This window comes from Balaenoptera ricei, chromosome X, assembly GCF_028023285.1.
Source record: "Balaenoptera ricei isolate mBalRic1 chromosome X, mBalRic1.hap2, whole genome shotgun sequence".
Taxonomy (NCBI): Eukaryota; Metazoa; Chordata; class Mammalia; order Artiodactyla; family Balaenopteridae; genus Balaenoptera; species Balaenoptera ricei.
The window spans coordinates 75,892,512-75,907,183 of NC_082660.1; the positions used below are offsets into that span (position 1 = coordinate 75,892,512).

A 14,672-nucleotide genomic window follows, 5' to 3' on the forward strand; every position below is an offset into this window, starting at 1 on the left:
TTCACGATTTTCGTGGATTTGAGAAGGTGGATGAGGAGTCCAAAGAGGTCTTCAGCAACTTATTGACCCTCAGCTAGAAGCTGGAGCTAGATCTGCAAGAGGACGACATCATTGAACTCCTTTCTGTGCAACATGAGGAGCTTAGTAATGAAGACCTGATGGAATTGGAGGCCCAGAGAAAGGAAAGGATGAAGAGAGACAAGAGGAAGAAGTAACTGAAGAACTGAAGAGATTCACGACACAGGAAATGGCAAGGGGATTTTCTTAGTTTTTGAGGCACAGGACCCTAACGTAGAATGGTACACAAAGGTTGCGGCAGCCATTCAGAATGCAATCCAGTGCTACAGTGTCATCTGTGACGAGAAAAAAAGAGCTACTACCCAGACATCACTGGATCGTTTCTTTTAGAGGGTAGATAGAAATGAATCCAGCAAGGAACCAGAACCTGTGCCATCAACGTCAGGCATGAGTGAAATTGCAGCTTGCCCTCCATCTCCTATTGCTGATGATCCTTCAGCTCTACATCTCCCATTTCCTCTCCCTCCTCCAGTCAGTGACTCTTCTTGCTTGTTCACTCGATGCCAGCCCCTGTATGCCAGCTGTTGTACTGTACTACTGTACTTTTCAAGGTACTGTAAGATTAAAATTTTAAAAAATTCTTTGTGTTTGTTTTTTATGTATTATTTCTGTGAAAAGTATTATAAACCTATTACAGTACAGTACTATATAGCTGATTGTGTTAGTTGGGTACCTAGGACTAACTTTGTTGGACTTACAAACAAATTGGACTTATGAACACGCTCTTGGAATGGAACTCGTTTGTATGTAGGGGACTTACTGTACCACTCTTCTGATTCAGGGAACATTTTCTATTAGTGTAGTGAACTGCTTACCAGTCAGGTTCCCAGATGCCAGCCAATGGCCAGTCTTGTAAGCATGCCTTTCTAACAATGGCAGTCTTGGGCATACGTTAACTCTTTCCTGCACATCACTAAATAACTCTTTCATAAGCACATGGTGAATTTTGTATTTGCCCATCTTCCATCTCTGGGTATAGAAATCTCTCTCAGTAGGATTACTGCCTCCCCTCCTCACCTAAGCCCTTACTAAGCTGGTGCAGTTCTCTGGTCAGTAGCCATTTGGGGCACCTTCCATTCATCCTCTGTCCCCAGTGGCAGTCATTGTCCCCAAATTAAATTACATGTTGTTGCAAGTCACAGCTCTGAACCAACCTGGAATCTGACATCAGATACATTATGGTTGGTTTGCCCAGCTTTAGTCCTTAAAGTAGCCTTAACCCAAGTACACCTAATCAGATACAAAACCTCTGAATTATAAGAACATTCCAGCATTCTAACTCTAGCCCACATATCTTATCCCAATAGACCTTCCCTATAGCTAGTATTAATCATAGCTTGTATCATATTTTTTATTCTAACACTATATGCAACTTCTAATTGAATACATGTTATAAATTATTCATTAGGAAAGACATTGAAAATCAGGATCACCACATGTAACAATAAGAGAAAGAATTAAATTTTGAATGAAACTGGCCAAAACATATTACTCAGTTCTCAGTGAGAAACTCATAATCCACTTGTAAGAGAAAATGTTCCTTAGGTCATTCACAATGACTCCAAGTGTCAGAGCTAGAATAATCTAACCCAGTATTTTTCAAATTACAGAGCTCAGTTTATAAGTAGGTAGTGAAATAAATATGGTGACTCTCAGGAAGCATTTTATTAAAAAATAAAATAGAGGACAATAGCAAATATCAGAGTGTTTTGTACTCAGTATGGATAAATATTGTGAAACTTCTGTTTCAGTGGAGTGTGTATGTGTGTGTGTGAAAGAGAGAAACAGACAGAGACAGAAACAGAGAGAGAGAGAGGTCATAATGTAAAATTTGTTCTTTAGTATGAGTCATGGTCAAAAATGTATGAAAGATGTTGGTTTAGTCTAATCCTATAATGCTACAGCTAGAGGTCCAGAGAAAGGAAATCATTCAATGATTTCATAGTACATATTACATAGCTAGTTAGTGTCTATGTCTAGAGTCCCTTTCTACTTATGGGAGTAGGGCTATTGAACCCAAATGAAATTTATTTTCTTGTAAACTGGCCTTTCATATCAAGTAAAGAGAGGATGAATGTAAGTCTTTTTAATATTGAAAATAATAACAAAGACGTGGTGTGTGTGAGAAATATTCCATTGTGTGTGTGTGTGTGTGTGTGTGTATATATATATATATATATATATATATATATATATATATATGTATGTATGCAATGGAATATTACTCAGCCATAAAAAAGAATGAAATAATGCCATTTGCAGCAACATGGATGGACCTAGAGATTATCATACTAAGTGAAGTAAGTCAGACGGAGAAAGACAGATATCATATGATATCACTTATATGTGGAATCTAAAAAAAAATATGTAAATGAACTTATTTACAAAACAGAAATAGACTTACAGACATAGAAAACAAACTTACGGTTACCAAAGGGGATGGCGGAGGTGGGGGTGTAGGGAGGTAAATTAGGAGTTTGGGATTAACAGATACATACTACTATATGTAAAATAAACAATAAGGACCTACTATATAACACAGAGAACTATATTCAATATCTTGTAATAACCTATAATGGAAAAGAATCTGAAAGAGAATATATATAACTGAATCACTTTGCTGTACACCTGAAACTAACACAGCATTGTAAATTAACTATACTTCAATTTTAACACATTATTGACTGGGGGATTTTCGCAGAAACTGATGCCTGTGGCCATAATACATCTCTGGTCAAAAATGTGTTAAAATGGTTCAAAAAAGTATAGCAACTACAAAAAAAGTAAATAAAAAATAAAATAAGATGACACATCAAGGAAAAACTGACACCTTCCAAGTTTAGGAGCAGCACAATTAGGGGAATTTGGCTGAGTCAAGGAAACCTACATTAAGGGATGCTAGGTCAGTAAAATCAAGAACCAAACTACAGATACTAGAATAATAGTGAGCAAGACATATTTTAATATAGCTAGACCCTCTTTCCCAGTATCACAAAAACCTGTCAATATCTAAAGGAAAGCTACAGTAAAGGTTGAAGCAGCCTATCTACCCACCTCCCTCAATGCTCAGTCTGTTGTAGACATGACTGTAGAAGGCCTCCTTACTAATAGTTAAACCAGACAGAGAAATACATCTTGTTTTTACCTACCCTAAACTGTAAAGTTGCCTGCAAACATTGCCAGGTATTTTTCACCATAGTCTTTACTGATATACCAGATAGGGTGTCTCATTTTTAAATTAAGGGTTGTAAGAGCTGTTCCAGAAAATAAAAGTACTTACCCTAATTAGAAATCCCATCATCTAATTGTCCAGATCACATTTACAGTCCAGGGTACCCAGATAAGCATTTAAAATACATATTGTTTTCAACCAACAGTCTGTTGGAACTAAGCTATGGCTTAGAGTGGTGGGTTTCACACTATTCTGTAGAACCTAGGGTTCCATGGAAGTGTTTAGGGGTTGTATAGGGATAAGGGAAAAGCCGTGTAGGTAGGGCTTGATAATGAGCTTCACTCCCTCAGGCTAACCAGAGTAGCTTCAAGTCTACTTGAAGGTTTTATATATGAAGTTTTATATATGAAGTTCCAGGTGAGATTCTATTTGAAAGACTTTTTTCAAGGATTTTGCTATTTAAAAAAAAAAGTTTGAAAATGACTCAGATGCTTAGTTAAGGCACTTTTGGAAATGAATGAATTATTGCAAGTTATTTGCAATTTTTTTAACTTTTTATTTTATATTGGAGTACAATTGATTAACAATGTTGTGTTAGTTTTAGGTGTACAACAAAGTGTTTCAGTTTTACATATACATGTATCTATTATTTTTCAATTTCTTTTCTCAATTAGGTTATTAACAGAATATTGAGCAGAGTTCCTTCTGCTATACAGTAAGTCCTTGTTGGTTATCCATTTTAAATACAGTGTTGATGTGTACAAGTCAATCCCAAGCTCCCTATCTCTCCCCACTACCCATCCCCGCCCGGTAACCATAAGTTTGTTCTCCAAGTCTGTGAGTCTGTTTCTGTTTTGTAAATAAGCTCATTTGTGTCACTTTTTTTAGATTCTGCATATAAGTGACATCTTATGATATTTCTCCTTCTCTATTAAATTATTACTTTAGTATTCGAAATCAGTGACACGAAGGAGTTATGTCCCTTTTAAAATCCTTAGCTGATTAGTTAGTTGGATCCTTTAGCTATCTAAGGACTTAATCAAAAAAGGATCTCTGAAGAGTCCATTTCAGTTTAACATGGTGTCACAAACATGGTAGTTGATTAGTTCTCTATATCATCATGCTTTATTAGATACTTGAAAAAAATGTGGTTACAACTCTGGGTTTCTTAGGACATGAAAAAATACCTAGTTTTTAAAAAAAAGAAAATCATCAACCCCTTTTGTGTAGGTAATTATCAATGTTAGATTGAGAATACTTTTCTTAAATTGGACATGACAACTAAGGAGTATTAATTGAACTGTAATACTTAAGGACATTTTACCTATCATCTTGATTGGTATTATTACCTAAAGAAAATTTAACATAGGGTGATGGCTTAAAGAGGAACAAAGAAAGCATGAAAGTTATAAAAGCATCAAGTCTCTGGTAGCATCTGTTTGGAGTTTAATAGTTTGTTTGAATGTCATAGGTTCTAGGTTTAAGAGAATTGCTTATCCACTGGGACTGGCCACTTTAGGAGCAACTGTTTGCTACCCTGTTCAATCAGTAATAATTGCAAAGGTAAGTTCTTTTTAAGCGATAGCTTCATTTCAGTACTTGTTTAAACTCTCAGTGTGACAATGTTTAAATGTCATACAGCACCTGCAACATTTAATTTTCAGAGAAATATGGTTGGTATTCTCTTATGTTGGCAAAATCACATTAACATCTCAGCGTGGTAAATGCCATGGTTGATTACATGATTATCACAAATAAATAGGATGAATTTGTTTAAATGTAATTCAAGGAAGTAAATGCTGATTTGAGGTTTAAGTTCAGAGACAGTGAATTGGAATTTATGGGGAGAAATACTGCTCCATTGTTGAGCTGTGTAAAATTCAGTTTTTAATTAACAGAAAATTATACCTGCTGGCAGTTGTCAGTTCAGCAGATTAACATAATGCAAGAAATAACCAACTGATAGAAAACAGAGGCTTCTGAGGATTAAAAAAAATACATACACATATGCACACTCAATTTTGAAATCCATATTATAGTTGTTTTGTCATTTTCTTGTGAGTTTACCCTACAAATCCAAAGATTCTCCTAATGATTTGAAGAGTTTGTGTCAGTATTTTTATTTTATTTTTAATACATATTTGGATTGAGAAGGAGAGCTTTGAGATATAGTTTTTTTTCTTCCATTCCTTCTTCCTTTAATTACCAACATTTAACATTTCCCCCTCACACTTGAAGTATTGTGTGGTGTTACCAGGACTTTCTGTACTTGTATTCTCATTACTTCATCTCTTTAATTATTGATGTAGATAAAGCTGCCTATTTAGTATTTTGAGAATGTCAAGGATATAGTGCCCTATGTAGTTTCTAATATGATCAAGCTATAAAAGCTTACAGCAAAGGAAGAGAGCATTATTCATTAAATCTAGTTAAACTTGAGGTAATTGATGGATAAAATGATAAACTTATTTTTTTTTAATATTTTCTAAGAATTTACATAGGAATTAGCCACTTAAGTTCATATAATGTTAGTACTAAAAGAAACCTTTGAGCTCATTACGTTCAACTTCCTCATTTTCTCATTTGCCAATTTGGAAACTGGCCCAGAGAAGTTTCTGTGACTGATTTCTCCAGGGTTCTATTCAGCTTCAGACATCTTGCTTCCCTGTCCATTTCTCTTCCCAGTGCATGATGCTGCCACTGATTGTTTTTGTTTGTTTAGAATAATGACTTTGTGGGGTTTTTTTTTTAATTAATTAATTAATTTATATCTATTTTTGGCTGTGTTGTGTCTTCGTTTCTGTGCGAGGGCTTTCTCTAGTTGCGGCAAGCGGGGGCCACTCTTCATCACGGTGTGCGGGCCTCTCACTGTCGTGGCCTCTCTTGTTGCGGGGCACAGGCTCCAGGCGCGCAGGCTCAGTAGTTGTGACTCACAGGCCCAGTTGCTCCGTGGCATGTGGGATCCTCCCAAACCAGGGCTTGAACCCGTGTGCCCTGCATTAGCAGGCAGATTCTCAACCAGTGCACCACCAGGGAAGCCCTGTGGGTTTTTCTTAAATAAAATTGGTACCTACTTATTCTTAAATAATTTAAGCATTACAAAAGAGTATAAGAAAAAAAGCAACTAACCACCTGAAATTTTTCCATCCAGAAAAATAAGTGTTAAAATTTGATAGAATGTTATTCTAGACATTTCTTCATGCATACATAGACATAGAAAGATAGATGGATGAATAGATACAGTTTCGTAAGAACAGGATCATAGTATAGTATGCATCTTATTTTTAATTTTAAAAATAAACTATGAAGTTTAATTTTACTTTAACAGAAGGAAAATAAAAACAAAAGAATTGCAGGACTTCAAATAAAAATTTCTATGGTAAAAGATATTAATATGAGTTCCTAAAAGTTTCTGTAGTTAAATAATGATTGTTACTTAAATTCCTAGAGTTGAGACCTTTGCTTTTCTTTGACTGTCATATAACAGCATCACATGTAATATTTGGTGAATTCTAATATATATATATATATATACATATATATATAGAGAGAGAGAGAGAGAAAGAGAGAGAGAACACGGGTTCTTATCCTGAGATCCATGATAGACTTCAGAGAATCTGTGACTCCCCTGCCCAAAACTATATGAAAAATTGTAGGTATACAATAGGTGCCTTCTAATTTGATATTGTCAGGACCAGTAGTTAACAATTAATTGAAATTGTTAAAGCAAGATGTTTTTTAAAAATCATAGATATGTACCTTAAATATTATATTTCAATTTAAAACATAAATGTATGTTCATTTTTCTGTCTTTTGAAGTAGGACTTTTCTATGAGTATGAGTCTCCTAGTTGAAGGTCCATAACATCTTTCTTATAATTATCCATATATGTAATATGTCTTCTACTGTTTTCAGTTTAGAGGTTTCTTTAAAATCGAATGAACGCTTTTTTTTGGCCGGGGGGGCACACCCGCACAGCACGCGGGATTTTACTTCCACTCACCAGGGATCTAACCAGCACCCCCTGCAGTGGAAGGAAGGAGTCTTAACCACTGGACCACCAGGGAAGTCCCAGAAATCAAATGAACACTTAAAAACATTTTTTAAATAATATGAGTGCAGAATCCTGTTTAATTTTTTATTTCTCCTAGCCTTTTACAGTTATCTTGAGCACCTCTAATTTGACAGTAGTTTTTTTTTTTTTTTTAGTAATTCACTTTTGAGTCTTTACAAACCACTTAATTTTTGTAAACAGAACAATTCTCTTTACACTTACATTTCATCCTGTTATGTTACATTTAAACTATTTAATTATAGTAAAGCTGATTAGAGATCTGGAAACAAATACAACTTATTCTTGATAAGCATACAAATCACTTGTGAAAGACAGTAGTTGCGTATATTGTAGAGTACCTACTAATGATGAATATTCAGCATTCTATGACCATCATTTATTATACCTTTTTTTTAACATCTTTATTAGAGTATACCTGCTTTACAATGGTGTGTCAGTTTCTGCTCTACAACAAAGTGAATCAGTTACATATACACACATGTCCCCATATCTCTTCCCTCTTGCATCTCCCTCCCTCCCACCCTCCCCATCCCACCCCTCCAGGTGGTCACAAAGCACCGAGCTGATCTCCCTGTGCCATGTGGCTGCCCCCCTCTACCTATCTATTTTATATTTGGTAGTGTATATATGTCCATGCCACTCTCTCACTTTGTCCCAGCTTACCATTCCCCTCCCTGTATCCTCAAGTCCATTCTCAAGTAGGTCTGCATCTGTATTCCCGTCTTGCCCCTAGGTTCTTCTGACCTTTTTTTTTTCTTTCTTTTTTTAGATTCCATATATATGTGTTAACATACGGTATTGGTTTTTCTCTTCCTGACTTACTTCACTCTCTATGACAGTCTCTAGGTCCATCCACCTCACTACAAATAACTCAGTTTCGTTCCTTTTTATGGCTGAGTAATATTCTGCTGTATATATGTGCCATATCTTCTTTATCAATTCATCTGTTGATGGACACTTAGGTTGCTTCCATGTCCTAGCTATTGTAAATAGAGCTGCAATGAACATTTTGGTACATGACTCTTTTAGAATTATGGATTTCTCAGGATATATGCCCAGTAGTGGGATTGCTGGGTCGTATGGTAGTTCTATTTTTAGTTTTTTAAGGAACCTCCATACTGTTCTCCATAGTGGCTCTATCAATTTACATTCCCACCAACAGTGCAAGAGGATTCCCTTTTCTCCACACCCTCTCCAGCATTTACTGTTTGTAGATCTTTGATGATGGCCATGCTGACCAGTGTGAGATGATATCTCATTGTACTTTTGATTTGTATTTCTCTAATGATTAATGTTGTTCAGCATTCTTTCATGTGTTTGTTGGCAACCTGTATATCTTCTTTGAAAAAATATCTATTTAGGTCTTCTGTCCATTTTTATATTGGGTTGTTTGTTTCTTAGATATTGAGCTGCATGAGTTGCTTGTATGTTTTGGAGATTAATCCTTTGTCAGTTGCTTCATTTGCAAATATTTTCTCCCATTCTGAGGGTTGTCTTTTGGTCTTGTTTATGGTTTCCTTTGCTATGCAAAAGCTTTTAAGTTTCATTAGGTCCCATTTGTTTATTTTTGTTTTTATTTCCATTTCTCTAGGAGGTGGGTCAAAAAGGATCCTGCTGTAATTTATGTCATAGAGTGTTCTGCGTATGTTTTCCTCTAAGAGTTTGATGGTGTCTGGCCTTACATTTAGGTCTTTAATCCATTTTGAGTTTATTTTTGTGTATGGTGTCAGGGAGTGTTCTAATTTCATTCTTTTACATGTAGCTGTCGAGTTTTCCCAGCACCACTTATTGAAGAGGCTGTCTTTTCTCCACTGTATATTCTTGCCTCCTTTATCAAAGATAAGGTGACCATATGTGCGTGGGTTTATCTCTGGGCTTTCTATCCTGTTCCATTGATCTATATTTCTGTTTTTGTGCCAGTACCATACTGTCTTGATGTCTGTAGCTTTGTAGTATAGTCTGAAGTCAGGGAGCCTGATCCTCCAGCTCCGTTTTTCTTTCTCAAGATTGCTTTGGCTATTCAGGGTCTTTTGTGTTTCCATACAAATTGTGAAATTTTTTGTTCTAGTTCTGTGAAAAATGCCAGTGATTGTTTTATAGGGATTGCGTTGAATCTGTAGATTGCTTTGGGTAGTAGAGTCATTTTCACAACATTGATTCTTCCAATCCAAGAACATGGTATATCTCTCCATCTATTTGTATCATCTTTAATTTCTTTCATCAGAGTCATAATTTTCTGCATGCAGGTCTTTTGTCTCCTTAGGTAGGTGTATTCCTAGATATTTTATTCTTTTTGTTGCCATGGTAAAAGGGAGTGTTTTCTTAATTTCACTTTCAGATTTTTCATCATTAGTATATAGGAATGCAAGAGATTTCTGTGCATTAATTTTGTATCCTGCTACTTTACCAAATTCATTGATTAGTTCTAGTAGTTTACTGGTAGCATCTTTACGATTCTCTATGTATAGTATAATGTCACCTGCCAACAGTGACAGCTTTACTTCTTTTCCAATTCACATTCCTTTTATTTCTTCTTCTTCTCTGATTGCTGTGGCTAAAACTTGCAAAACTATGTTGAATAATAGTGGTGAGAGTAGGCAACCTTGTCTTGTTCCTGATCTTAGGGGAAATGGTTTCAGTATTTCACCATTGAGGACAATGTTGGCTGTGGGTTTGTCATATATGGCCTTTATTATGTTGAGGAAAGTTCCCTCTATGTCTACTTTCTGCAGGGTTTTTATCATAAATGGGTGTTGAATTTTCTCGAAAGCTTTCTCTGCATCTATTGAGATAATCATATGGTTTGTCTACTTCAGTTTATTGATATGGTGTATCACACTGATTGATTTGCATATACTGAAGAATCCTTGCAATCCTGGAATAAACCCCACTTGATCATGGTGTATGATCCTTTTAATGTGCTGTTGGATTCTGTTTGCTAGTATTTTGTTGGGGATTCTTGCATCTATGTTCATCAGTGATATTGGCCTGTAGTTTTCTTTATTTGTGACATCTTTGTCTGGTTTTGGTAACAGAGTGATGGTGGCCTCGTAGAAAGAGTTTGGGAGTGTTCCTCCCTCTGCTATATTTTGGAAGAAATTGAGAAGGATAGGTGTTAGCTCTCCTCTAAATGTTTGATAGAATTCGCCTGTGAAGCTATCTGGTCCAGGGCTTTTGTTTGCTGGAAGATTTTTAATCACAGTTTCAATTTCAGTGCTTTTGATTGGTCTGTTCATATTTTCTATTCCTTCCTGGTTCAGTATCGGAAGGTTGTGCAGTTCTAAGAATTTGTCCATTTCTTTCAGGTTGTCCATTTTATTGGCATAGAGTTGCTTGTAGTAATCTCTCATGATCCTTTGTATTTCTGCAGTGTCAGTTGTTACTTCTCCTTTTTCATTTCTAATTCTATTGATTTGAGTCTTCTCCCTTTTTTTCTTGATAAGTCTGGCTAATGGTTTATCAATTTTGTTTATCTTCTCAAAGAACCAGCTTTTAGTTTTATTGATCTTTGCTATCATTTCCTTCATTTCTTTTTCATTTATTTCTGGTCTGATCTTTATGATTTCTTTCCTACTGCTAACTTTGCAGTTTTTTTGTTCTTGTTTCTCTAATTGCTTTAGGTGTAAGGTTAGGCTGTTTATTTGAGATGTTTCTTGTTTTGTAAGGTAGGTTTGTATAGCTATAAACTTCCCTCTTAGAACTGCTTTTGCTGCATCCCATAGGTTTTGGGTCGTTGTGTTTTCATTGTCATTTTTTTCTAGGTATTTTTTGATTTCCTCTTTGATTTCTTCACTGATCTCTTGGTTATTAAATAGTGTGTTGTTTAGCCTCCATGTGTTTGTATTTCTTACAGATTTTTTCCTGTAATTGATATCTAGTCTCATAGCGTTGTGGTTGGAAAAGATACTTGATACGATTTCATTTTTTTAAATTTACCAAGGCTTGATTTGTTACCCAAGATATGATATATCCTGGAGAATGTTCCTTGAGCACTTGGGAAGAGTGTGTATTCTGTTGTTTTTGGATGGAATGTCCTATAAATATCAATTAAGTCCATCATCTTTAATGTATCATTAAAGCTTGTGTTTCCTTATTTATTTTCATTTTGGATGATCTGTCCATTGGTGAAAGTGGGGTGTTAAAGTCCGCTACTATGACTGTGTTACTGCCTATTTCCCCTTTTATGGCTGTTAGTATTTGCCTTATGTATTGAGGTGCTCCTATGTTGGGTGCGTAGATATTTACAATTGTTATATCTTCTTCTTGGATTGATCCCTTGATAATTATGTAGTGTCCTTCTTTGTCTCTTGTAATAGTCTTTATTTTAAAGTCTATTTTGTCTGTGAGAATTGCTATTCCAGCTTTCTTTTGATTTCTATTTGCATGGAATATCTTTTTCCATCCCCTCACTTTCAGTCTGTATGTGTCCCTAGGTCTGAAGTGGGTCTCTTGTAGACAGCATATATACGGTTCTTGTTTTTGTATCCATTCAGCCAGTCTATGTCTTTTGGTTGGAGCATTTAATCCATTTACATTTAAGGTAATTATTGATATGTATGTTCCTAGTCCCATTTTCTTAATTGTTTTGGGTTTATTATTGTAGGTCTTTTCCTTCTCTTGTGTTTCTTGCCTAGATAAGTTCCTTTAGCATTTGTTGTAAAGCTGGTTTGGTGGTGCTGAACTCTCTCAGCTTTTGCTTGTCTGTAAAGGTTTTAATTTATCCATCAAATCTGAATGAGATCCTTGCTGGGTAGAGTCATCTTGGTTGTAGGTTTTTCTCCTTCATCACTTTAAATATGTCCTGCCACTCCCTTCTGGCTTGCAGAGTTTCTGCTGAAAGATCAGCTGTTAACCTTATGGGGGATTCCCTTATGTGTTACTTGTTGTTTTTCCCTTGCTGCTTTTAATATGTTTTCTTGGTATTTAATTTTTGAGAGTTTGATTAATATGTGTCTTGGCGTGTTTCTCCTTGGATTTATCCTGTATGGTACTCGCTGTGCTTCCTGGACTTGATTAACTATTTCCTTTCCCATATTAGGGAAGTTTTCAACTAAAATCTCTTCAAATATTTTCTCAGTCCCTTTCTTTTTCACTTCTTCTTCTGGACCCCTATCATTCGAATGTTTGTGCGTTTAATGTTGTCCCAGAGGTCTCTGTGACTGTCCTCAATTATTTTCCTTCTTTTTTCTTTATTCTGCTCTGCAGTAGTTATTTCCACTATTTTATCTTCCAGGTCACTTATCCGTTCTTCTGCCTCAGTTATTCTTCTATTGATCCCTTCTATAGAATTTTTAATTTCATTTATTGTGTTGTTCATCACATTTTGTTTGTGCTTTAGTTCTTCTAGGTCCTTGTTAAGTGTTTCTTCTATTTTCTCCATTCTATTTCCAAGGTTTTGGATCATCTTTACTATCATTATTCTGAATTCTTTTTCAGGTAGACTGCCTATTTCCTCTTCATTTGTTTGGTCTGGTGGGTTTTTGCCTTGCTCCTTCATCTGCTGTGTGTTTCTCTGTCTTCTCATTTTGCTTAACTTTCTGTGTTTGGGGTCTCCTTTTTGCAGGCTGCAAGTTCATAGTTTCTGTTGTTTTTGGTGTCTGTCCCCAGTGGCCAAGGTTGGTTCAGTGGGTTGTATAGGCTTCCTGGTGGAGGGGACTAGTGCCTGTGTTCTGGTGGATGAGGCTGGATCTTGTCCTTCTGGTGGGCAGGTCCACGTCTGGTCGTGTGTTTTGGGGTGTCTGTGGCCTTATTATGATTTTAGGCAGCGTCTCTGCTAATGGATGGGGTTGTGTTCCTGTCTTGCTAGTTGTTTGGTATAGGGTGTCCAGCACTGTAGCTTGCTGGTCGCTGAGTGAAGCTGGGTCTTGGCATTGAGATGGAGATCTCTGGGAGTTCTTCACCATTTGATATTACGTGGAGCTGGGAGGTCTCTTGTGGACCAGTGTCCTGAACTTGGCTCTCCCACCTCAGTGGCACAGCCCTGACACCTGGCTGGAGCACCAAGAGCCTGTCCTCCACACGGCTCAGAATAAAAGGGAGAAAAAATAGAAAGAATGAAAGAAGAAGATAAAATAAAATAAAAGTAAGAAAAGTAAAATAAAATAAAGTTATTAAAGTAAAAATTAAAAAATAATTATTAACAAAAACAATTTTTTAAGGAAAAAAAAAAGGAAAAAAAAATGGACAGACAGAACCCTAGGACAAATAGTGAAAGCAAAGCTATACAGACAAAATCACACACAGAAACATACACATACACACTCACAAAAAGAGAAAAAGGGAAAAAAATATATATATTTCGTTGCTCCCAAAGTCCACCTCCTCAATTTGGGATGATTCGTTGTCTATTCAGGTATTCCAGACATTCAGGGTACATCAAGTTGGTTGTGGAGATTTAATCCGGTGCTCCTGAGGCTTCTGGGAGAGATTTCCCTTTCTCTTCTTTGTTCGCACAGCTCCTGGGGTTCAGCTTTGGATTTGGACATGCCTATGCGTGTAGGTCGCCTGAGGGCGTCTGTTCTTCGCTCAGACAGGACGGGGTTAAAGGAACAGCTGATTCGGGGGCTCTGGCTCACTCAGGGCGGTGGGAGGGAGGGGTATGGAGTGGGGGTTAGCCTGCGGTGGCAGAGGCCAGCGTGACGTTGCACCAGCCTGAGGCACGCCGTGTGTTCTCCTGGGGAAATTGTCCCTGGATCATGGGACCCTGGCAGTGGTGGCCTGCACAGGCTCCCGGGAGGGGCAGTGTGGATAGTGACCTGTTCTTGCACCCAGGCTTCTTGGTGGCTGCAGCAGCAGCCTTAGCGCCTCATGCCTGACTCTGGGATTCAAGCTGATAGCTGTGGCTCCCTCCCGTCTCTGGAGGTCGTTTAGGTGGTCCTCTTAATCCCCTCTCCTTGCGCACCAGGAAACAAAGAGGCAAGAAAAAGTCTCTTTCCTCTTCGGCAGCTCCAGACTTCTTTCCGGACTCCCTCCCGGCTAGCTGTGGCGCACTAGCGCCCTTCAGGCTGTGTTCACGCAGCCAACCCCAGTCCTCTCCCTGGGATCCGACCTCCGAAGCCCAAGCCTCAGCTCCCAGCCCCCGCCCACCCCGGTGGGTGAGCAGACAAGCCTCTCGGGCTGGTGAGTGCTGGTCGTCACCAATCCTCCGTGCGGGAATCTCTCTGCTTTGCCCTCCACACCCCTGTTGCTGTGCTCTCCTCCGTTGCCCCGAAGCTTACCCCCTCCCTCACCCGCAGTCTTCCCCCGCAAAGGGGCTTCTAGTATGTGGAAACCTTTCCTCCTTCACGGCTCCTTCCCACTGGTGCAGGTCCCGTCCCTATTCTTTGTGTCTGTTTTTTCTTTTTTCTT

At 37.5% G+C, this 14,672-nt stretch overlaps 1 protein-coding gene across 1 annotated transcript in view; it reads left to right on the forward strand.

Moving 5' to 3' along the window:
- APOOL (apolipoprotein O like) overlaps positions 1-14,672 on the forward strand; it is a 99,675-nt gene that overhangs the window by 69,591 nt on the left and 15,412 nt on the right. Inside the window, exon 6 of the mRNA XM_059910322.1 lies at positions 4,722-4,813. Within this exon, the coding sequence (XP_059766305.1) occupies positions 4,722-4,813 (92 nt within the window). The remainder of the gene's footprint in view (positions 1-4,721; positions 4,814-14,672) is intronic.